General features: G+C 46.3%; 1 protein-coding gene across 1 annotated transcript in view; it reads left to right on the plus strand.

The window, feature by feature from the left end:
* FCHSD2 (FCH and double SH3 domains 2) overlaps positions 1-23,947 on the plus strand; it is a gene marked incomplete at its 3' end in the record, with an annotated part of 184,739 nt that overhangs the window by 155,399 nt on the left and 5,393 nt on the right. Inside the window, exons 13-14 of the mRNA XM_084266759.1 lie at positions 14,946-15,107; positions 23,138-23,272. Coding sequence (XP_084122885.1) covers positions 14,946-15,107; positions 23,138-23,272 — 297 coding nt within the window. The remainder of the gene's footprint in view (positions 1-14,945; positions 15,108-23,137; positions 23,273-23,947) is intronic.

Raw genomic sequence — 23,947 nt, forward strand, 5'->3', positions numbered from 1 at the left:
AGCATTACAGTTACATATTCAGGCTGTAGAGGAACCATGGAACTGCCTGTTCCTTGTCCTGCTGCACTACCTGTGAGTTGAGGACCTGAAGCTGGTAGGGGAAGCAAAGGAAACACTTGGTTTAGCTCAGTGCTAAACCAGAGGTCCTTCTGCTTTGACTTGGCTGGCCCTGTGTGGAGCCAGAAGTTGGACTTGATGATCTTTAGGAGTCCCTTCCAATTCAGGAGGCTCTAGGATTCTTCTCAGGATAGCACATGGGGAAAGAAGGGTGTCTGGAGAGTTGGCAGGAGTCAACCATCAATTCTTGGAATTGACTGCCTTCATAGGATGAGGAGTGATGGTTTTAAACTGAAGAAGGGCAGCTGAAGAGGAGCTGGGAGACAGAAATCCTTCCCGGGGAAATGAAGAGGTCCTGGCACAGGGTGCCCAGAGAAGCTGAGGCTGCCCCTGGATCCCTGGCAGGGTTCAAGGCCAGGCTGGATGGGGCTTTGAGCACCCTGGGCTTGCCCATTTTATGGGGTGGAACTAGGTGGACTTTGAGGTCCTTTCCCACCCAAACCAGGCTGGGGTTCTCTGATTCTATGACCTTGCTTAGGAAAGAGAATATTTTTCAGCATCTCTACCTTCCCCAGAAAAAGAGGACTTGGAAAGTGGAAGAAGAAAGATGGCACAGGCTTTGTTTCTTTTTTTCTGAGAGTCAGTTTCATGTATACAATTTATAAAGTAAAGCAGGAAGAAGAAGTGCCCCAAAGCATGCAAAGCATTTATAGGATTTACATTTCTGGCTGTTCCTGAAGGCATGGTATTCAACAGTTGCCTGACACCATCCATGGTTGCACCCAACATGAATGGCCCTGAGTAATTCACCCTTTAACCCTAGTTAGTTCGGTACCACCTTGTCACATTAAATCTTACCATCTGTGAACGCTGTGGGTATGGCTGTAACAGGAGCACAGTGCTCTGGTGCCGTGTATGAAACGGCCTGATGATAATATGTAGATTTGGGGTATTTTGGAGAAACCAAAATTGCTTTATTGGGAAGGTATTGATGCAATTGTGCTTGCAACTGCAAGAAGTATTGGTTGATGTGCTGTCGTTTCTTGCCACGATGATTAAGTCTCAGCCATGGAAACCTCCCTTTTTATTCTGAGGGAGCAGAGCAGCTGGAGTGTAGCGCCTCTGGAAGAGGATGAGGGTTACAAGGTGTGAGTTACGTAACCTTGAGACAATTTCTGCAAGTCAATGGTTGTATCAACCTTCAACAACAATGGAGCAGCATGTGTAGGACTTAACGTCTCTGAACAGTCACAGGTGTGTAATGACAGAGCTTTGAATCCTAGAATCCTAAAATTTCCCGAGCTGGAAGGGACCCATAAGGCCCATCAAGTCCAATCCCTGGCTCCACACAGACCCAGCTAAGGCACAGCAGGGCACTGAGCGCATCGTCCAGATGCTTCTTGCCCTCAGCCCAGCTCGGGGCTGTGACCCCTTCCCTGTGGAAGCCTCTCCCCCTCTCAGGACAGAACCTCTTCCTGACATCCAGCCTAAACCCCCCCTGGTGCAGCTTCACACTGTTCCCTCAGGTTCTATCTCTGGTCTCCAATGAGAGGAGAGGGATCGGCGCTGCCCCTTTGCTCCCCTTGGCAGGAAGCCACAGACCCCATGAGGTCTCCCCTCAGCCTCGTCTTCTCCAGGCTGAACAAAGCAGGGGTGAGACTAGATGCCCTTTAAAGTTACCTTCCCACCTAACACATTCTATGATTCTATGACTGGAATTTTTCTTCCTCTCATCTTACTTTGTCTCCAGCAGACTAAAGGCTCTGATACTTTGTTAGCCCAGTGCCAGTCTCTCCAAGCACTATAGTTAGTCCCAGGGCTGATGATAGGAGATTTCCCATTTGTGCTCAGGTCTGTGCCCAAGGAAGGTCTTGAGGCCTCCACTTAATTACAGGGGGGATGCATTTTGTCTCATCATTAGGATGTCTACAACCCTCATGAGATTATTTGTACCAGATAAGATTTGATTAAGACTCATTATGGTGCTGTTTACTTCGTTTGATTAGTTCCGAAGCTCAGGTCCATTTTCAGTTGTAAATGGAGGGCTGTTTTTCCCTCCTCTTATATTTGGCTATGAATATTTATTACTGTGCTGTGATAACAGTTGTGTTTGCTGGCTGGGCTCCTGTACTATCTCAGGATCTAATCTATTAATTACTTGCTGCATCTCAAGTAGACGTAGCTACGCTTCAGCCTGTTGTTATTACGTCTTCTTGAAGTTTGAACCTTTCAGCTGCAAGAGCAGTGTCATTCTCTGCTCATAGGGAAGGTGAGAAAAGCTCAGTTCCAATCAAATGGAATAAGGCTGCCAAACCCCTAAAAAGTTGGATTTGTGAAACATCACCTGCCACCATCCATGGCTTTGCTTGAGGAACATATGCTCGGGAGAGCTGTGCTCGGTAAACAGATTGCCTTCTCGGTAGGAGCCTTTCATCTTTCTGGCTCGACAGATTGAGGAAGAGCCTGGAAAAACGCCACCAACATCCACAGAGCTGGAATTTCTCAAGTCTTTTGGTGAAAAGCAGTTTAGGGAGGACGTCTGCAGAGGTGAGAATGTCAAGAAGAACATCATCAGAGCCCTGAAGGTGTGTTATGGCATTACGAAGCTGTACAGGCCTTAGTACTTTATCAGCTGGATATCAATACGATGCTCTGGAAGATCCCTTCCAGCCAAGACAATTCTATGATTCTATGATTTAATCATTCTGGTTGCAGCATTGTAAAAATTTTAACTCCTGTATTTGATATTTTTTAATCTTGGATTAATACTTTCTGATAAATATTTTTCAGGGACTTGCTGTGAGAAATTTTCAGAGCAGGGGGTATGCTCACGTCTTGCTTAAATACTTCAGTTTCTATCTTTAGAAACTTGCCTGTTGTGGTGTAACCAATGAGAAAGAAAATCTTTAGAAGACTAGGTATTCACAATACTAATAAAGGATATCTTTTTCTTTAGTGGACATTCAACAGAGGAGGGTATTTTGTACAAGGAAGGGGCAGGAATGAACCCAAAGATGGTTTGAAGTTGCTAATGAAATGCAGTCATAAAGATTCCTGGAAGAATTTAGTCAACTGGAGGCTGTATTTGCTCTGTCTGTATCTTCTGGATCCCTGTGTACTGTGAAGGCTAGATATCTTTATAGATAGAAACAGACAGATGCATCGTTATGAAAACATCCGACAAAAAATAATCATCACGAACTTAAATATTGTTGATATAAAGAATCATTACTGCAGGACTTCAGGGAGTAGACTCTCTTTTAGATCTTTAGTAAAGGGACCAGGGATTGGTCTGGACTACAAGAATATGAATTGATTTGTAGATGTTGTTTTGTCTTCTTTTTTTATCCCTTTCTTTTGAAACGTGGATCACACTGAAAATTCATCACAGGTCATTAAACCTGTGGTTTGAATGCGATGCCATTTCACAGAGTCATTTGAGTTGGGGGCTGTGGAGTGTCTCTAGTCCAGTCTCTTGTTTAAATCTTGCTGAACTTTTTGACTATGAAATGTATATATTATGTCCCATAATATTAAGAACCAGTTTTCATTACCAGGACTGCAGAGAGATGTGTTAATGAAGGTATGCATACATAGATTTGGATGATCTGGCTGAGATTGAGTGTGCCCTCAGTAAATTTGCAGATTGCATCATGTTGGGTGAGAGTGTTGGTCTGTTGAAGGGTAGGTAGGTTCTGGAGAGGGATCTGGACAAGCTGGATTGATGGGCAGAGGCAATTGTGTGAGGTTTAACAAAGCCAAGTGCCCGGGTCCTGCCCTTGGGACACACCAACCCCCAGCAGCGCTACAGGCTGAGGGCACAGGGGCTGGAAAGCTGCCCAGCAGAAAAGGGCATGGGGTGTTGGTTGACAGCTGGCTGAATGTGAGCCAGCAGTGTACCCAGGTGGCCAAGAAAGCCAACAGAATCCTGGCTGGTGTCAGCAGTGGTGTGGCCAGCACGACGAGGGGAACCTGGCCTGGGCGCTGGGGAGGCTGCCCCTTGAGTGCTGGGTTCAGGGTTGGGTCCTTCACTATCAGAAGGACACTGGATTGGAGCATGTCCAGAGAAGGGCAACGGAGTGGGGAAGGGGCTGGAGCACAAGTCTGATGGGAATGGCTGATGGAACTGGGGGTTGGTCTGGAGAAGATGATGCTGAGGAAAGACCTGATCTCCCTCTGCAGTTCCCTGGAAGGCGTGGGTGGTGAGGGGGGCGGGGTGGGTCTCTTCTCCCAGGTAACAAGGATAAGACTGAATGGCCTCAAGTTGCATCAGGGGAAATTTAGATTGGATATTAGGGGAAATGTCTTCACTGAAAGAGTGGTCAGGTAGCCCAGAGATGTGGTGGAGTCACCATCCCTGGAGGGGTTCAAAAACCATGTAGATATGGCACTCCAGGACATGGTTTGCTTGATGTGGAGGTGTTGGGCAGATGGTTGGACCTGATGATCTTAGAGGTCTTTTCCCCCCTTAAGGATTCTGTGATTCTGTGATTTTATATACATTCATTTTCTACTTGCAGAACTTGGCCAATTTCCATTCAGTCCTATTACCAACAACCTGGGAACAACTTCTTTAACCCTTCAAAAAGCTTCAGTACTGCTCTCCTCTACTCTCCATCCCTTCCCCAGCAACTGCTTTCTCTGTGCAGGAATCTCTAATGTTTTTATAAGCTTCAGCTTGAGGAAAAATCAGCCTGCCAGTTGGGTTGGAGTTAAGCAGGTGGGATCTTCTCCATTAATAGCTTCATCTCTGTTTTCTTAACCTTGGCAGTCACTCTTGAGACACGTTATCTGTGTCAGTGTTTCATTTCCTGTTTGCTTCACCCTTACAGTCTGTTTGATTTAACTCCATGCAGCGTATTTAGCATATAAATTAACTGAATCTGCTGTAATATGTGTAGAAACTCCCCGCCCCATCCTCCCACTTTGAAAAAGAAACACTCAGTGTTGTATTTAAAAATGTCATTTATGATCTAGTTCCTAAGCTGGTGCAGAAAAAACATTGGGTTTGGTGATTTCTGGCCTGGCCTGGAGAGTTGGCAGGGGCTGAGGGTTCCCTGTTGCAGCAGGACTCAATGCAGTCGCTCTGTTGTAGGCGGTGGCTGAGCTTCGCCTGCAGCCCGGTACCAAGTTGTCCCTGTTTCAGATGAAAAACACTCAATTTTCTTCCTAGTTGCCAGCATGGTGCTGTGGTTTGGATTTAGGGTGAGAATAGTGTTGATAACACACTGATGTTTTAATTGTTGCTGGGTAGTTTTAGTGCCTGCACTAAGTCAAGGACTTGTCAGCTTCTCATGCCCTACCAGGTGCACAAGAAGCTGGAGAGGACAGCCAGGACAGCTGAGCTGGAGTGGCCAAAGGGATATTCTGTAGCGTATCAGAATCACAGAATTGTAGGGGTTGGAAGGGACCTCAAGAGATCATTGAGTCCAACCCCCGACATAATGCTCTCTGTATATATACTACTGGAGAGTGTCCAGAGGATGATGAAGGGTCTGGAAGTGAAGATGTATGAGGAGATGCTGAAGTCCCTGGGGTTGTTCAGCCTGGAGAAGAGGAGACTGAGGGGGAGACCTCATGGGGTCTGTGTCTTCCTGCCAAGGGAAGAGAAGGGGCAGCACCGATCTCTCTCTCTGTGGGGACCAGGGCTGGAACCCGAGGGAACAGTGTGAAGCTGCACAGGGGAGGTTTAGGCTGGGTGTCAGGAAGAGGTTCTGTCCTGAGAGGGGGGTCGGGCGCTGGCACAGGCTCCCCAGGGAAGGGGTCACAGCCCCGAGCTGGGCTGAGGGCAAGAAGCGTCTGGCCGATGCGCTCAGTGCCCTGCTCTGACTTGGCTGGGCCTGTGTGGAGCCAGGGGTTGGACTCAATGGTCCTTGTGGGTCCCTTCCAACTCGGTATCGATAGTCTGTGAGTCTATGATATAACTGGGGAAGTGAGTCGGGAGGTGAGATTGCAGCTTGGAATTAGGCTGAGCATCAGGTTGGCTTATTTTCTTTTCACATGTGGTGAGCAACTGCATTTGTGCATCGCTTGTAGTGATGTAGTTATTATTATTATTAAATAATGGTTATGATCATGATAATAAGATAATAATAATAATAATAGGAGTAGGAGTAGTAGTAATAGTAGTAATATCCTTTGCCATTCTTGGAAACACATCTGAGCCCACATGGGGTTTTTTTGCACTCCCATCCCTTTGGGGCAGGAGGGGTGAGCGAGCGGCTCCCTGGGGCTCAAATTCTGGCTGGGGTTAAACCCTGACACAAGTGTCACCGGTGTATTTTTTAGCTGCAGAGAAGAGAAAGGAAATAAGAGGTAGAGCCCAAACAGCATCTTTCTTCCCTGTTCAGAAATCTCTGGCATCATATGGTCTTTATTTGCAGTACAGCAGGTGATCGCTGTGTGAGGCCAGACTTACTGATAGACTCCCTTTTCAGAGCTGAATTCAAATTTGTGCCTCAGGGATCAAAATTTCAGGTGAGCTGTGTAGGATAGGGTAATTTTTTTGATTGAGATGGTTTTGGCAGCTAACTTCCCCCCCAAAAAACAATGAGGCAGTGAAAGTTGAGCGTATGGATTGTTTGCTCACACATCCCTACTTCAACAGCACGGGACTGCAATTTTAAACTGGTGTGCACGGGAGGGCTTATATTGGGTTTTGAGAAATTTGTGGCCTTCCAATACTTGTTTTTACTGTACTTACAGTAACTTCTGCCTCCATGGCAAGGAGATGGGAACTAGATGGGCTTTGAGGTCCCTTCCAACCCAAACCACTCGGGGATTCTGTGATTCTATGTCTGTGCGAAGACTTCTGGTGGCACAAAATTTTACTTATAACATTATTTTTCACTAAGAGAATCATTTCATTTTAATATTTTTTTTAATTGAAAAAAGCCTAGAATTTAAACATAAATATTTCTAAATGAGGAACAGAATAATGTATTCCCAGAATGTTTAGCCAAAACCTTTCCCTGTTGCCACCCTCCTAGGTAAAATGATTTACCAAATGAGACTGTCCAACCCAATGACTTATTTTGTTCCTGCCACAAGAAAAATATTACAGTGGAATAAAATATTTCTCACCTAAAAGATGTTTAGGCCTCCTTGTGACCCTAACTGAACCCAATTTTAATGTCTGAATGTGCTTGTTCAGTAGAACATTTATGTGAAAGACAGAATTTTGAATTCTTTAAGGGAAGGACATGGGCTGGATGGTGGAATTCAGGTGGCTTTAGTGCTTTATAAAAGACTTTACTCACTCAGTGCCCTGCTCTGACTTGGCTGGGCCTGTGTGGAGCCAGGAGTTGGACTCGATGGGCCTTATGGGTCTCTTCCAACTCAGGAGATTCTGGGACTCTGGTTCTACTTTTCTAAATGACTTTAAAAGACTTTGTAGCCGAGATTTTTTGTGGGATATGAACCAACACTTGGTTTTTTACGGGGCCTTTTCCTTCTGGGAAGAGAGAAGAGCGATGTAATGTATTCTTGCTGGTTTTAATTTCCATGACTTCCAAAGAAGTTGTTTATCTTCATCTTGTGCAAGCTGTAGGTCTAAAGCCTTTACTTAATTAAGACTGGAACAGTAAATAAACAAAACTATTCCTTCTTCCATGTACAGCAACGATAGGTATGTGAGAACTAGATAACAGTATTTATATTTTTTTAAAAAACTTTGGAGTGTTTTCCTTTCATCTTCTTATAACCTTCCATCAGCTGCAGCAAAAGAACAGCTCAGAGAAGAAGGAACCACCCAGAACAGACTTTGCAAACTTTGTGGGTGGCTGATGGTGTTTAAATCAGTGTAACGATGCCCAGTCCCTAGCTATTAATTAGTAATTGGTAAATAGTAATTGTAAATAGCAATTTCACTGTGAAATAGGAAAATATTTGTCCTATGGTAAGACTAAATGACAACAAAATTTGGGTAGTGCCCAGGTTTCAGAGCCAGTGATGGATCCCAGCATTCCTGTGCTTTTGCAACTCAGCTGCCTTCCTGGAGGTAGTTGGTATTGCTGGGAGTGGAAGTGGCTACTTGATTCAAACTATTTTCAAATCTGTGAGCTTCTGTCAGGGGAATCACAGAATCACAGAATCGTAGGGGTTGGAAGGGACCTCCAGAGCTCATCGGGTCCAAACCCCCTGCCAAAGCAGCTCCCTAGCACAGGTCACACAGGTTGGCGTCCAGATGGGGCTGGAATATCTCCAGAGAAGGAGACTCCACACCCCCCTGGGCAGCCTGTCCCAGGGCTCCCTCACCCTCACTGTGTAAAAGTTCTTCCGCATGTTGGTGCGGAACTTCCTGTGCTCCAATTTGCAGCCATTGCCCCTTGTCCTGTCCCCACAGACCACTGAAAAGGGGCTGGCCATTCCCCCCTGCATTCCATACTTAAAATACTTATAAACATTAGTAAGGTCCCCCTTTAGTCTTCTTTTCTCCAGGCTGAACAGCCCCAACTCACTCAGCCTTTCCTCGTAGGGGAGATGCTCCAGGCCCTTAATCATCTCCTTGTCCCTCCTCTGGACTCTCTCCAGGAGATCCCTGGGTTTTTTTATCCCAGGGAGCCCAGAACTGGACACAACACTCCAGGTGGGGCCTGACCAGGGCAGAGTAGAGGGGGAGGATCACCTCCTTCGACCTGCTGGCCACACTCCTCTTGATGCCCCCCAGGATCCCATTGGCTCTCTTAGCCACCAGGGAGGTCACTCCGTCGGGATGTACAGCTTGTGTGTCCACTCAAGTCTGTTTTGTTGAGAGGGAAAAATCAGTGATTAAAGCTTCGTTTAGTTTTTAATTTAAAATTCAATGATCTTCTGGGGGGAACAAGGCAGTGAGAGCTAGTGCATCCTTTTTTAATGGTAGTGTAGTCTCGTGTGGCACCACAGCATAATGCAAACCTGTGATTTGTATGAAAGCACACCACATCTCCTCCTATTGCACCACGTTCTGGCTCCCTTCCTATGTCAGAAATTGAATGAGAAGACTGGTTGGGCAAGGTGGGTGCCTCCTTGATGAAGTCAGGACTCCAGCTTGCAGAAACTTCACCTTCCCAGGGTATATCCTGCCTGTGCCCTACAGAAAAGCTTCTTACTTAACTTTATGCGGATAGAAACACCGGTGTTTCCTCTGGGTGATCCGCTTCCCTCTTACTTCATGTTTTATTCTGGCATAGATCCAGGCCTGGAGGTTGCTGGCCCTGCCTGTGGCAGGGGAGTTGGAACTCTGTGATCTTTGGGGTCCCTTTCAACCCAGACCAGTCTATGATTCTATGATTCTATAATGACAGCATCGAACCCCAGCCAGTTTAGACATAGTGATATTTGAATGAAGCACTTGTACTTTTAAATACAGAATCAGAGAATGGTTTTGGTTGGAAAAGACCTTCAAGATCATTGAGTCTAACCATCTATCCAGCCCTACTAGGTCCAACACCAAGTACAACATGTACTCTTCTTTTAAACGCCTCCAGGGATGGTGACTCACCCACCTCCCTGGGCAGCCTGGGTCAATATCTGACAGCCCTTTCCAAAAAGTAATTGTTTCTAATATCCAACCTAACCTTCCCCTGATGCAACTTCAGGCTGTTTCCCCTTGTCCTGTCACTAGCTACCAGGGAGAAGAGACTGACCCCCACCTCACTACAACTGCCTTTTAGGTAGTTGTGGAGAGCGATGAGGTCTCCCCTCAGTCTCCTTTTCTCCAGACTGAACAATCTCAGTTCCCTCAGCCCCCTCCTCATGAGACTTGTCTACTAAACCCTTCCCCAGCTTTGTAGCCCTTCTCTGTAGTGAGGGGCCCAAACCTGAACACAGTACTTGAGGTGCAGCCTCACTAGTGCTGAGTACAGGAGAAGGATCACATCCCTACTCTTGCTGGCCATATGTAGCTGTTCCCATGTGAGGAGCAGAATAAAGTTATACTGCTGTCTGGGTTGGTTGGGGTTTGTTCCATATAGATAGGAAGCTGTTAACCCTGGTCTTCCAGTACAACCATTTAGGTAGAACTATATATGTCTGCTTGTAAATACCATTATACATCGTTCAAGGGAGGCCTGACCTAATCCTGTAAGTACTTTTATGGCTTGTCTGCAATGGAATGAAATTCAAAACATTTGTGGTTTGGAGCAAACGTTTGTTGAGTACTACTGTGTGTAAATAGAGTGGGGTAACTCAGTGGGATTTGCTGGGTACCTTGAATTAAAAACCTCTTGCCTGACCCTTAGCAAGTACAGTCAAGGGTCTTGGAGCAGCGTGTTTATTTTAGCTAACAAGTTTGTACAAACAACAGGGTTTGCAGTGTACTGAGTACTAATATGAACTACAAATGTTTGTAACGTGCCTGGACTAATGTTTATTGCTGTTGCATAACTCAGACTAATTGGAAATTGCATAACGAGGGAGAAACAGCAAAACAAGTAGAGTGAGCATTTCCTAGGCAACTTCTGTGGAAGGTGTATGGAAAATCCACATAATATCAGAGTATAAAGACAAATGAGGAGATAGCTACTTTACTCCATAAGTACTGATATACATGGAAGGCACCTCAGCTTGCTAATGTGATTAATGGGGAGTTTCTCATTAACAAGCTGAAGCTGATGACTTGTGCTGACCTGCAGTAAGTCAGTCTGTCATAGCTTCAAAATAAAAACCCAATAAAAGGATGATGTGTCCTCCAAAGCCGCTACCCTGGTCCCAAATGATCCCCACAGCCTTTGACAAGGTTAGTCTCATGGTGGAAATGTCCAACCTGTGTGTTGGTATGCAGCTGCCAAGGTAGGTCGCAGCCGCCCAGAGCAGGTACTTCACCTTGGGTGTAGGAGCAGCGAAATGAGAGGCAGGATCAATGCTCATTTTCTGTGGGTGACAGAGTCACTCATCTCCCCTTCTCTCAAAGCAGAATTGTTCAGAAAGTCGTTTTGCTCAAAATCTTGAGGACTTACTAACAGGGCAGAGATCTGTTGGAGGAATTTGCATCCCTGAGTTCAGCTTTTTTTGGTGCAACCCTTCTGTGCTAAAACATAGAACCACAGAATGGTTTTGTTTAGAAAAGACCTTCAAAATCATCAAGTCCAACCATCTGTCAAGCCCTACTAGGTCCAACACTAGACCATGTCACCAGGTACCACATCTACTCTTCTTTTAAACACCTCCAGGGATGGTGACTCACCCACCTCCCTGGGCAGCCTGGGCCAATATCTGACAACCCTTTCAGTAAAGAAATTGTTCCTAATATCCCTTCCAGGCTCAACTCATCTATGATTCTGTAAACTTTGTGTGAATGGAAGCCTGGGAGGCAGGAGGAGTACCATGATTTGAGTGTGCATTCTCTATTGAGCTTGATATATTGAGAAATCCACTTCTTGATTTGATAAGAGCTCCTAAAACAATCATTTTCCCAGCAAAAAGTTTAAGAATTATTTAAAATTATTATTATTATTTCTGTGTTCTCACTGGTTTAATATATGTAAACTAACATAAGTGGAGGCAAAAGGAAAAGAGTGGAGAGGAATTGCCTTTCTAAGACCAATAAAGGGTCCGTTCATTTCTGGAATCATAGAATCCCAGACTGGTCTGGGTTGGAAGGGACCCCAAGGATCAGAGAGTTCCAACCCCCTGCCACAGGCAGGGCCACCAACCTCCAGGTCTGGATCTACACAAGGTTGCCCAGGGCCCCATCCAACCTGGCCTTGAACACCCCCAGGGATGGGGCATCCACCCCCTCTCTGGGCAGCCTGTTCCAGCCCCTCACCACTCTCTCTGGAAAGAACTTCCCCCTAAAATCTCATCTCACCCTTCCCTCCTTCAGCTTCACTCCATCCCCCTTGTCCTGCCAGTCTCTGCCCTTTAACAAGGTGATTCTCCTCCTGTTTCTCTGCTCCCTTCAGGGTCTGGAACTCAGATCTCTAACAAGTCTGATTTCCAGCCTTGCCATAGCTATGGTTGTTGTAAATATTTACAGGTTTTGGGCTGGAGCTTGGGTCGGTACTGACTTTGAAGTTGTTCAGAAGATGCTTGATGGCACAATTGAATTGGAATGTTCTGCATTTCAGGTGTAAATGCTGATGTGTGGGTCAATCTTTAGACTTTTTATTCTTTTTAAATCGGTGTTTTCTGAATCTTCACTGAAGCAATGCGATGCATATTGATATATTTTACTGTTTTCCTCCTTTTCTCGGTTCTGTGAGCAGTATTTACAGTAGATGTTAATCATTCACCTGAGGACCACTTGCGTGGAGAAGTGGAAACTTCACTTGGCTAAGCAGCTTTAGCTTTTCCCATGGGAAATTCTTCTCAAACTCATCCAATCCTTCATTCTCCATACCTAATTCCATGGGAGAGTGCATGCATGCAGCTGTACCCATAAAAAGATACATCCCTCATAATCAATTATACTCTAAAAACTTACCTGGTTTTGAAAATTCCCATTTCTTCCAAATGGAATTCAAAATAAAAGCTCTGCAAAGTAGCTTCATTGGTTGAAACAGCTTTAAAGTCACATTTGCAAATTGCTTTAAATTGAAAACGGATCCAGGTTTGGTGGTGCAGCTGAATGAAAGTTCCAGTGATTTATTTTCTGGCTCATCTTCTTAATAGAAAGAGAATAGAGGAGTGCAGCAGCATGTCAAAACCAAGAAAAACACCAGTATCACTTCAGCTCTACAGAAACTCTTGTATACAGTAAGGAGGTGCATAAGAGAGAAAATCAATTAGCATTTTAATTCACTTACACGTATATTCCTATATAGTTTTTACAGGGCTTCAGCCACTCCAGAAGAAAAAAGTCAATTCCCACTAATTTTTGCTTAGAATCACAGACTGGTCTGGGTTGGAAGGGACCCCAAGGATCACAGAGCTCCAACCCCCCTGCCACAGGCAGGGACACCATCCTCCAGGCCTGGAGCTACACAAGGTTGTCCAGGGCCCCATCCAACCTGGCCTTGAACACCTCCAGGGATGGGGTATCCACCACCTCTCTGGCAGCCTGTTCCAGCCCCTCACCACTCTCTCTGGAAAGAACTTCCCCATTATATCCAATTTAAACCTTACTTCCTTCAGCTTCACTCCATCCCCTTTGTCCTGCCATTATCTACCCTTTTAAAAAGTTGATTCCTCTCCTGTTTCTCTGCTCCCTTCAGGGCTGGGAAGGCTGCAATGAGGTCCCCCCACAGCCTTCTCTTCTGTAGGCTGTGCAGACTAGTCTAGTGTTGCTGGTTTTGCTTGGTTTCCCAGTGCTGCTGACAACTCACTGTGGCAATACAGGCAGCGATATGCCGTCTGACCATGAGCCAGCAGTGTGCCCGGGTGGCCAGGAAGGCCAATGGCATCCTGGCTTGTGTCAGAAATAGTGTGGCCAGTAGGTCTGGGGTCCTGGAGTGTGTCCAGAGAAGGGCAACCAGGCTGGGGAAGGGGCTGGAGGGCAAATCCTCTGAGGAGCGGCTGAGGGAGCTGGGGGTGTTGAGCCTGGAGAAGAGGAGGCTGAGGGGAGACCTTCTCAGCACCTCCACTGACCTGCCAGGAGGGTGCAGAGAGGTGGGCAATGGTCTCTTCAGCCAGGGGACAGGAGATGGGACAAGGGGAAATGGGCTCAAGCTGCACCAGGGCAGGGTCAGCTCAGATGGGAGGGAAAAGTTTTTGCCTGCAAGAGTTGTGGGGCTGTGGAACAGGCTGCCCAGGGAGGGGGCTGAGTCCCCGCCCTTGGGTGTGTTTAACAGATGAGGTACTTAGGGATATGGTTTAGCTTAGGACAGGAATAGTTGGACTTGATGATCTTAAAGGTCTTTTCCGACCTTGTGATTCTGTGATGCTGAAGTCATGTGCTTCTGACCCCCACAGAAGGGTGATAAAGGAGGTGAAACTTCGCTTCTTGCAGAGTAACTGGCTCAGTATGAGCAATGCTGGGAAAGGAAACACAGGAAACACTCTGGGGTGGTTCAGTGGGTTTCTGTTGTTGCCTCTACCAGTGACTCGCTGAAAGACATTTGATAAATCACTTGGATTTTTGTCCTCTGAGCACCAAGTGCTACAGGATGATGAGGATGATGATGGTAGGGGTTGGGCTGGACATAAATATCCCACACTTCTTGAATTTCTTTGAAATTCTGTATTTTCTTCTGCAATTCAGAGTTTCTTCCTGCTCTTCCCATTCCTTCTGTTCAGATTGTTAAATAATTTGGATCGGGGTGCTGGTTTGCCATGAATTTGTTAAAACCTTGGCTCTGTCAGCCAGAAAGCGTGCCAGGATGCTGAAGTGAGCCCAGCTGTCAGAAACACCCAAATTCTCATTCTATCCTAAAGACAAAAATCATGAAACTGTTTGTTGAAGTGTGATATTTATTCAGGTTTGGAATTATTAAGATACTCTGTTTCCATAACAAATAAGTTCCCTGTGATCTCTGTCAGGTGCTGATTGGAAAATAGCCTCATTTTTAAGGGGGAGTTGGGTGTGTATCATGGTGTATCACATCCAGTCCAGTCAGAAGCTGTGGGGAACACAGGGTCTGCAGCCCAGGACTATCTTTGGGTTTAGAAACGCTGTGATACGCTGGGTTTTGTCTGAGGTTTTACACTTTGAAAGTAATTTCCACTAACTGGCTGTTAGAATATATGGATAGAAAATTAGCCCAAACTAAGAGGTGGTATTTTTAAAACACCTGACATGAAATTGGCTGTGCTGGTAGTTTTATATCTTTAGAAAACCATTCCCTGTCTCTTGGCTCATGCCATGTTCCTGCAGGCAAGGAAATGAAGAACTGGACTCATTTCCGCATGGAGCAGCTTTCAGAGCCACCTCAGTAATTTGTGGATCAGGGAATAAAAGGTGTTTGAATCGTGGCAAGGAGTGAAATGTGATCTGGAAAGACTTCTGACTTGTGGCCTGTCTCTTTCCACAGATAATTAAACTGAAAGCTGAGGCTCGTCTCGATCTCCTGAAGCAGATCGGTGTCTCTGTGGATACGTGGCTCAAAAGCGCCATGAACCAAGTGATGGAAGAACTGGAAAACGAGCGCTGGGCCAGCCTGCCTTCAGTGACCAACAACGGCTCTTCACACCTGGTATGGTTTCCAATGTGTAAACCTCATCTCCTGGTCAGGCCCCACCTGGAGTGTTGTGTCCAGTTCTGGGCTCCCTGGGATAAAAAAAACCCAGGGATCTCCTGGAGAGAGTCCAGAGGAGAGACATGGAGATGATGAAAGGCCTGGAGCATCTCCCCTGTGAGGAAAGGCTGAGTGAGCTGGGGCTGTTCAGCCTGGAGAGAAGAAGCCTGAGAGGGGATCTGATCAATGGTTATCAATATCTGAAGGGTGGGACTCAGGGGGACATGGCCAGCCTCTTCTCAGTGTGTGTGGGGACAGGACAAGGGGCGATGGCCTCAAGTTGGAGCTCAGGAACTTCCACACCCATCTGTGGAAGAACTTCTTTCCGGTGAGAGTGAGGGAGCCCTGGGACAGGCTGCCCAGGGGGGTGTGGAGTCTCCTTCTCTGGAGATATTCCAGCCCCATCTGGACGCCGACCTGTGCGACCTGTCCTATGGAGCTGCTTTGGCAGGGGGGGTTGGACCGATGGGCTCTGGTGGTCCCTTCCAACCCCTATGATTCTGTGATTCCTCTCTCCATGTGGCTTTTTCCCAACTCCTAACTTCATACTGAGTATGGCGTGGTTGTTGGCTAACCAGAAGAATCTTGTAGCTGGACATGACCTCAGCATGTGTCTGAATTTCAACTTCAAAAAAACAAATGCATTTCTGGGTTCTGTTGCTCAGTTGACTTTAGATTGATTTTTCTGGCCTTGGATAAATGCCACAGCGTTTATTTGCCATCTCCTGAAAAGAAAAATGCCTGCATGTTCCTTTGAGGTTTCATTAATAGTTTATGATGTTATCTGAGATGTTCAGATGAAAAGTTTCATTCTTCCAAATGTTTAGGAAACTGTAGGCTCCATGTCATCTCTTCAAGAGCTGTTTGCTTGCAGGTCACAGTGAAAGTCACCAGGAAACAGCCTGTTCTTCAAATTGATTGGAATATTTGAGATGAAAATTTGATTAATTAAAAAATGGTGAAAAGGTTTGGAAAATGGGCTCTCTGTTTCCATAGAATCCCAGACTGGTTTGGTTTGGAAGGGACCTCATAGATCCTCTAGTTCCAACCCCCTGCCATGGGGAGGGACACCCTCACTAGACCAGGTTGCCCCAAAGCCCCATCCAACCCAGCCTTGAATAACTCAAGGGATGGGGCTCCACAGCCTCTCTGGGCAGCCCGTGCCAGGGCCTCACCACTCTCAGAGTAAATAATTTCTTAGTAACGTCTAACCTAACTCTGCCCTCTTTTAATTTGAAGCCATTGCCCCTTGTCCTGTCCCTGCACTCCGTGGTGACCACCCCCTCTCCCACTTTCCTGTAGGACCCCTTTACCCATGAGCAGGATTAGATGTTTTCCTCAAAGATTTGTCAGAGATTTAGATGTTACTTCTATTCACTTGCAAATCACTGCCCTGTTATTTGAGATATGGCAAATATTGGACGTTTTTCTATATGTAGAAAGAAGTTCTTCACTCTGAGGGTGGTGAGATCTTGGAACAGGATGCCCAGAGAGGTGATGGAGGCCCCATCCCCAGAGACACTCAAGGTCAGACTTGATGGGGCTCTGAGTGACCTGACTTAGTGAAGATATCCCTGCTCACTGCAGGGGAGTGGGACTAGATGGCCTTTAAAGGTCCCTTCCCACCTGACACAGAGATGATTTTATGAATTACTAGTTTCACATTAAACAGTGAGAAGCTAAATTGGAGCAGAGCACAAACCTGTTCACTCCTGCATTTCATCCCAAGAGTCAGTAGCTTTTAAATTCAGTTGCTTGAGTGGGTCTCACTGTGTGGGTCTCACTGTGTCTGAAAGCATGCTAGGTCATCTGAAAATTTAATCCAATATACCCAAAATTGAACTAAAAAGTGATTTTGCTCCATGGAAGATGGGTAACAATTTCCTGACTCAGTTGTCCATAAGACTACCTGGGTTTGTAATGTCTGGTTTCCAAATACGCCGGAGACATCTCCCATCTGTTCACTTTGGAGGAAGCACATTTTTATGTAGCTCAAGAAAGAATAAAAAGCAAACTCTCATTTCTCTCCACACCAGAGAATGATAGGTATCCAAAAGAATACTGAGAGCTGAAGTGATCTGCTGTTTGAACCAAGAAACCTGGTTCAGAATCACAGAGTCACAAGGTTGGAAAAGGCCTTTAAGATCATTGAGTCCAACCATTCCTGTCCTGTGCTAAACCATATCCCTAAGTACCTCATCTACCCATCTTTTAAACACATCCAGGGAAGGTGACTCAACCCCCTCCCTGGGCAGCCTGTTCTGAGGTCTGCTCTCAGAAGAGAGGACCTGCTAGAAGAGCTGATTTCGTTTTGTAGTTGTGTGACACGGCACGTGATGCTGAGCATTGTCGCCTTTAGCAGTACAACTACCCAGTCCATCGCTCTTCACCAGTAACCAGCTCAAAGTCCCTGAAGGTTTAGTCAATTCGCCTCCAACAAATTTTAAGTGTTCCCTGTGTGCTTATACAATTAATATTTTTAAAATTATGGGGCTTTTATAAAGTCTTGCTTTGCTTGTGGAGACTTTCCTAACTGCATTCTTCTTGTACTTATAAAACTACTTCTTTCACGGCTTCTTTTTAATCTTAATGCTTTGGGCAGCCAGAATTTGGTTGACTGCAACTGACCATGAGCCAGCAGTGTGCCCAGGTGGCCAGGAAGGCCAACAGCATCCTGGCTTGTGTCAGAAATAGTGTGGCCAGTAAGTCTGGGGAGGGGATTGTGCCTCTGGACTGGGCCCTGGGGAGGCCTCACCTCCAGTGCTGGGCCCAGTTCTGGGCTCCTCACCATAAGAAGGATGTGGAGGTCCTGGAGTGAGTCCAGAGAAGGGCAGCCAGGCTGGGGAAGGGGCTGGAGGGCAAATCCTCTCAGGAGCGGCTGAGGGAGCTGGGGGTGTTGAGCCTGGAGAAGAGGAGGCTGAGGGGAGACCTTCTCAGCACCTCCACTGACCTGCCAGGAGGGTGCAGAGAGGTGGGCGATGGTCTCTTCAGCCAGGGGACAGGAGATGGGACAAGGGGAAATGGGCTCAAGCTGCACCAGGGCAGGGTCAGCTCAGATGGGAGGGAAAAGTTCTTCCCTGCAAGAGTTGTGGGGCTGTGAAACAGGCTGCCCAGGGAGGGGGCTGAGTCCCCACCCCTGGATGTGCTTAACTGATGGAGAGATGAGGTACTTAGGGATATAGTTTAGCTTAGGATGGGAATGGTTGGATTTGATGATTTTAAAGGTCTTTTCCAACTTTGTGATTCTGTGAATATATTTTCTGTATAAGACAACTCCCAGGAGAAGTGGGGATGTGGTGTTTCATGGGATTGCGAGTGATTTGCAGAATGCCTTGCTTTGACCAGCCACCCAAAAGAAACAATATCTCCATTTCAGCAAGTACAGGGTATCAACTCACAAAAAAAATGTGGCTTGTTCCCACGTTTCTTCGTGTTTTTCTTCTTCTTTTTTGTTTTCTTGGTGATGGTGGCAAACCCAGCAAGGAAAAGGTTTTTTATATGCCCAGATCTTTTCATCTATGTCAATTTTAGTTCAGAAAATTTCATCCAATATACCCCAAATTGAACTAAAAGGCATTTTTGATCCATGGAAGATTGGAAAAAGTGAGAATTGAAGGGGCTCAGCAAATCCTGAGACTCCTGAATCCACTCTTGGTTTTCTTCTGGGTGTCAGGACGTTGCACACAGATCTCCATTAATGTGACAGTGATTTGCTGTCTCTCTGCAGGCTTTATTCCCATGGTTAGTATTGTAATTTAAGTGTTGAGTTGGCAGATCCAATCTTAAACCTTCCCAAATCCCAAAGGAGTTCTTGTGCCACGTTTCAGTTCAGATCCTTCTAAACAGGATGGATGAGAATACGTTACACAGCTACCGTTAACAGTGGGGTTTTTTTCCCTTTCTTCTTGTACCCCACCTCTTTAACTTCCCCTGGATCCCACCCGGATCCTCAGTCCCATGGGACATGCCCAGCTGTTGGCACTGGAGCCAAACCCTTCACTGGCCAGGAGATGCCACGGCCTGGGAGGTTAAACTCCCATCCTTATTTTTCCCTTTTACGCTTACGTACGCTCCTGTATTATAAAAACAAAAGATACTGTTGCCTTTGGCAGGCCAGCTGAGGACAGCTTGCAGATGGAATTCTTAGAACTCTTCCCAAAATTGCTTGCAATTATTAAAAAAACTCCTGCAGAGCATTAACAAGCAGCACTTTCACTTCAGCCTCAATGAGATGGCGGTGATGGCGTTCAGAAACCCAACTACCCACCATCCTTACATCCTCTGCTGCTCTTTGTCACAGCAGAATTCATCCAGCAAAGCTCTCTATATCTTTTTTGTTCTGGAGAGCGAAGAAGAAAGCAGCATCAGTCACAGAATCACAAGGTTGGAAAAGACCTTTAAGATCACCAAGTCCAACCATTCCTGTCCTGTGCAAAATCATATCCCTGATAGCTACTCTATTTTAAACACACCCACGATCAGGGACTCAGCCCCCTCCCTGGGCAGCCTGTTCCACAGCCCCACAACTCTTGCAGGGAAGAACTTTCCCCTCCCATCTGAGCTGACCCTGCCCTGGTGCAGCGTGAGCTCATTTCCCCTTGTCCCATCTCCTGTCCCCTGGCTGAAGAGACCATCGCCCACCTCTCTGCACCCTCCTGGCAGGTCAGTGGAGGTGCTGAGAAGGTCTCCCCTCAGCCTTCTCTTCTCCAGGCTCAACACCCCCAGCTCCCTCAGCCGCTCCTGAGAGGATTTGCCCTCCAGCCCCTTCCCCAGCCTGGCTGCCCTTCTCTGGACTCGCTCCAGGACCTCCATGTCCTTCTTATGGTGAGGAGCCCAGAACTGGACCCAGCACTGGAGGTGCAGCCGCCCCAGTGCCCAGTCCAGGGGCACAATCCCCTCCCCAGACCTACTGGCCACACTGTGTCTGACACAAGCGAGGATGCCATTGGCCTTCCTGGCCACCTGGGCACACTGCTGGCTCATGGTCAGTCACCCAACACCCTCAGGTCCTTCTCTGCCTGACAGCTCTCCAGCCAGTCTCCCCCAGGCCTGTAATGCTGCATGATGGTCGATATCACTTCCTGTATTTAACCTGCTGCAATAGTATAAAGAGCTGAAGGAGTTAATATCCCATCAGGGATGCGGCTGGCCCATTTTCTGATAAAACAGTGAAATGCAAAGTCTTAGGAGGGAAGAGATTTTTAGGGTTTTTTTTTTCCCCAGCATACATGCCAGAAAAACTGGATGCTTTGAACTGCAAAGGGGTTTTACTGTAAATGGTTACAGCATCTCTCAGCTGTGAGGTTACTGGTTCATATTTGAGCCCGATTGTCATATAATACCAGCAGCCCTTGCGAAAAATTGGGCTCTCAGTTCCTAAATACATGTACTGCAAACTGTCTCTGACTGACCAAGACCTTTGGGTGCCCTGGAAGACAACTCTCTGCATGAACTGGAAGGAAATTTCAGCCTTTTTTATCTGCTATAAGTCATATGTCCAAATCAGACTGGAGGTGGTTTGGTATGGATGTAGGGGTGTCTCCTCTGTTGTTACCAGGGGCTCTGCGTTCCTGAGGGTGAATAAAAAAGGACTTTAGGTATATGTTTTTGGTATCAAATGCCATTCTGTGGGGAACATGCAACAAACTAAGATGTATATTTGCATCCAGTCATCTTCTTACCTGCATTTATTATGTTTGTTCTCTGTTCCATACCTTTGGTACCATTTTGGCCAATGTGTCCAGTCCCTGAAAGGTGCTGGGTAGGAACTGTTCCCGAGGGCATGGAGCGACAGGACAAGGGGTGATTGTCCTAGAAAGGGAAGATTTAGGTTGAGTATTATGAAAAAGTTTTTCCCTCTGAGGGTGATGGATCCCTGGCCCCGGTTGCCCAGAGAGGTGGTGGAAGCCCCATCCCTGGAGACATTCAAGGTCAGGCTTGCTGGAGCTCTGAGCAACCTGCTCTAGTGAAGATGTCCCTGCTCACTGCAGGGGGTGAGACTAGATGACCTTCAAAGGTCCCTTCCAAGCTAATGCTGTTTGTGGTTCTATGATTTTATCATTTATTCTCTGCTTATGCTGTTTCATTACCAGACTGCACACAAAGATGAACGTTACCAAACAAACCACAAAGTTTTCTGTATCGTTAATTATTTCCCTTCTATTCGAGGAGCTTGAGCTGCCCACACACTGAAAATCATTTTTATTCCTCATCTTAGAAAACCAGGACCAGATGTTCTACAAACAAGTCTTTCTAGACATGATACACTAATTTCCATGATGTCTTCTAGGACTGTCAGCTGAATGTCAGCTGTGGCTGCTGGTACATGGACCATGCACAGCAAAAAGCAGTTAGAAACTGGAGGAGGAAACGTTACATTTAGCATAATTTGGAGCTGGGCTGTAATACGTCAAAGCGTTAGCTGTGCAGGACAGTGATTAGTATTTTTTTCATTACCACAGCATCCGTGAATGCTTTGAAGTAGCAGTGGATTCAAACTCCACTTGAAGGAAAATGAGTGGGGGAAAAAAAATTCCTATTAATTACAAGGATGTGGTGTAGAAATCAGAGGGTAAAAATGAACCTGAGTCAGAAACAATGAACCTGAGTCAGAAAACGATGAAGCTTTATGCTCGGCTACGTCAGGTCTAGAAGAACAAAGATGTTACAGAGCAGAGGTATGCAGACAGTGCTGTTTTGGTCTCAGCCTAACTGTCTGCTGCCAGGCTTTTAGTTTTCATGCAGAATACCAGACTCCCTCCCACATGAAAGGAGTAACTAAAAGGAAGATGGCAAATAGGTAACAGTGTTGCCTGTGATTCCAAGGATTTGTCTATTTTCACAGGAGAGAAAGTGTTTATTCAAAATATAATCCAGGCACAGGGCCAAAGCACAGCTCATGGCAACATTGCCCAAACTGCATTTATAAAAACTTGGTTTTGTGCAATTTGCTTTGGGTTAGAAGGAACCTCAAAGGCCATCTAGCTCCATCCCCCTGCCACAAGCAGGGGCACCTTCACTAGACCAGGTTGGCCAAAGCCCTATCCAACCTGGCCTTGAACAGCTTCAGGAATGGGGCTTCCACAGCCTCTCTGGGCACCCTGTGCCAAGGTCTCACCACCTCATGGTAAAGAATATCTCCAAAGCACCTTAGTCACTGTTTCACAGCCTATGTAAAAAAATCAGTAACTGTCCAGCAGTTGAGTTGGAGCTTCCAAAACCTTCTACAGTTGATTCTAAAGTCCACAGCTCTGTGCTTGAATGAAGAAGTACATCCGAGTTCAGTGAAGTTGCATTTCGGTGACAGCTCTTATTCTTTCCCTTCCCTCTATTTGCTGTTTGAAGACAGCTTTCCAGACGTTAGTTAGATCCACGTGTTGAATAATCTTTAGTCATTCGTTTTTTCATGGAATCACAGAATCACAGAGTGGTCTGGGTTGGAAGGGACCCCAAGGATCACAGAGTTCCAACCCCCCTGCCACAGAAAGGAACACCAACCTCCAGCCCTGGAGCTACACAAGGTTGCCCAGGGCCCCATCCAACCTGGCCTTGAACACCTCCAGGGACAGGGCATCCACCCCCTCTCTGGGCAGCCTGTTCCAGCCCCTCGCCACTCTCTCTGTAAAAAACTTCCCCCTAATATCCAGTTTAAATCTTCCTTCCTTTAGCTTTAATCCATCCCCCTTGTCCTGCCATTATCTACCCTTTTAAAAAGTTGATTCCCCTCCTGTTTCTGTGCTCCCTTCAGGGGCTGGAAGGCTGCAATGAGGTCCCCCACAGCCTTCTCTTCTCCAGCCCAGCTCCCTCAGCCTCTCTTCATAGGGGAGGTGCTCCAGCCCTCTGATCATCTTTGTGACCATTTTCATCCAGTTTCAGTAATCAGCTGTAGTAAACCCACAACAAAGAATAATGATCAATTTATTTTCACTGTTATTTCTTCACTTAATTTTATCTGGTGGTATAATGCTGAATTTCATTTGTTTTAATAGACTAATGCTGATGCAGAAAAGGAGGAAGGTGAAGAGTTTGAAGACAGCATGGATGTTTTTGATGACAGTAGTTCTAGTCCGTCTGGTACTCTAAGAAATTACCCGCTCACCTGCAAAGTTGTTTATTCATATAAGGTTTGTGACTTTGTTATTTATTTTAACAATTTTGATTAGAAAAAATGAATTATGCAGCTAACAACTAATAGATGTAACTGTTCTGTGGCGATTTGAGGTCAAACCTCAGTGTTTGGCTCAATAATGGTGCACGTTATATACATCCCAACGTGTAGTTGTGAATAACTACAGCAGTGTGAAATCTATAAGGAGATCTTACTAATGTTCACAAATATCTGAAGGGTGGGACTCAGGGGGACATGGCCAGCCTCTCCTCTCCCCTGTGGGGACAGGACAAGGAGCGATGGCCTCAAGTTGGAGTACAGGAAGTTCCACACCAACATGCAGAAGAGCTTCTTCCCGGTGAGGGTGAGGGAGCCCTGGGACAGGCTGCCCAGGGGGGTGTGGAGTCTCCTTCTCTGGAGATATTCCATCCCTGTCTGGACGCCGACCTGTGTGACCTGTCCTAGGGAGCTGCTTTGGCAGGGGGGTTGGACCCGATGGGCTCTCGAGGTCCCTTCCAACCCCTACAGTTCTGTGACTCCATGTACTGCTGTGAAGCACATTGAAATTACCCTTCAGCAGAGTACTGAAGTCCATGCAGGAATCACCACACGTGGAGATGTCCCTGTCCAGCTTCATGAAGACCCATCAGTTGTCTGCCATTAGACAGTCTTTTAATTTTTGTTGCTGAGC

This window comes from Gallinula chloropus, assembly GCF_964237585.1.
Source record: "Gallinula chloropus genome assembly, chromosome: 1".
NCBI classification, from domain to species: domain Eukaryota; kingdom Metazoa; phylum Chordata; class Aves; order Gruiformes; family Rallidae; genus Gallinula; species Gallinula chloropus.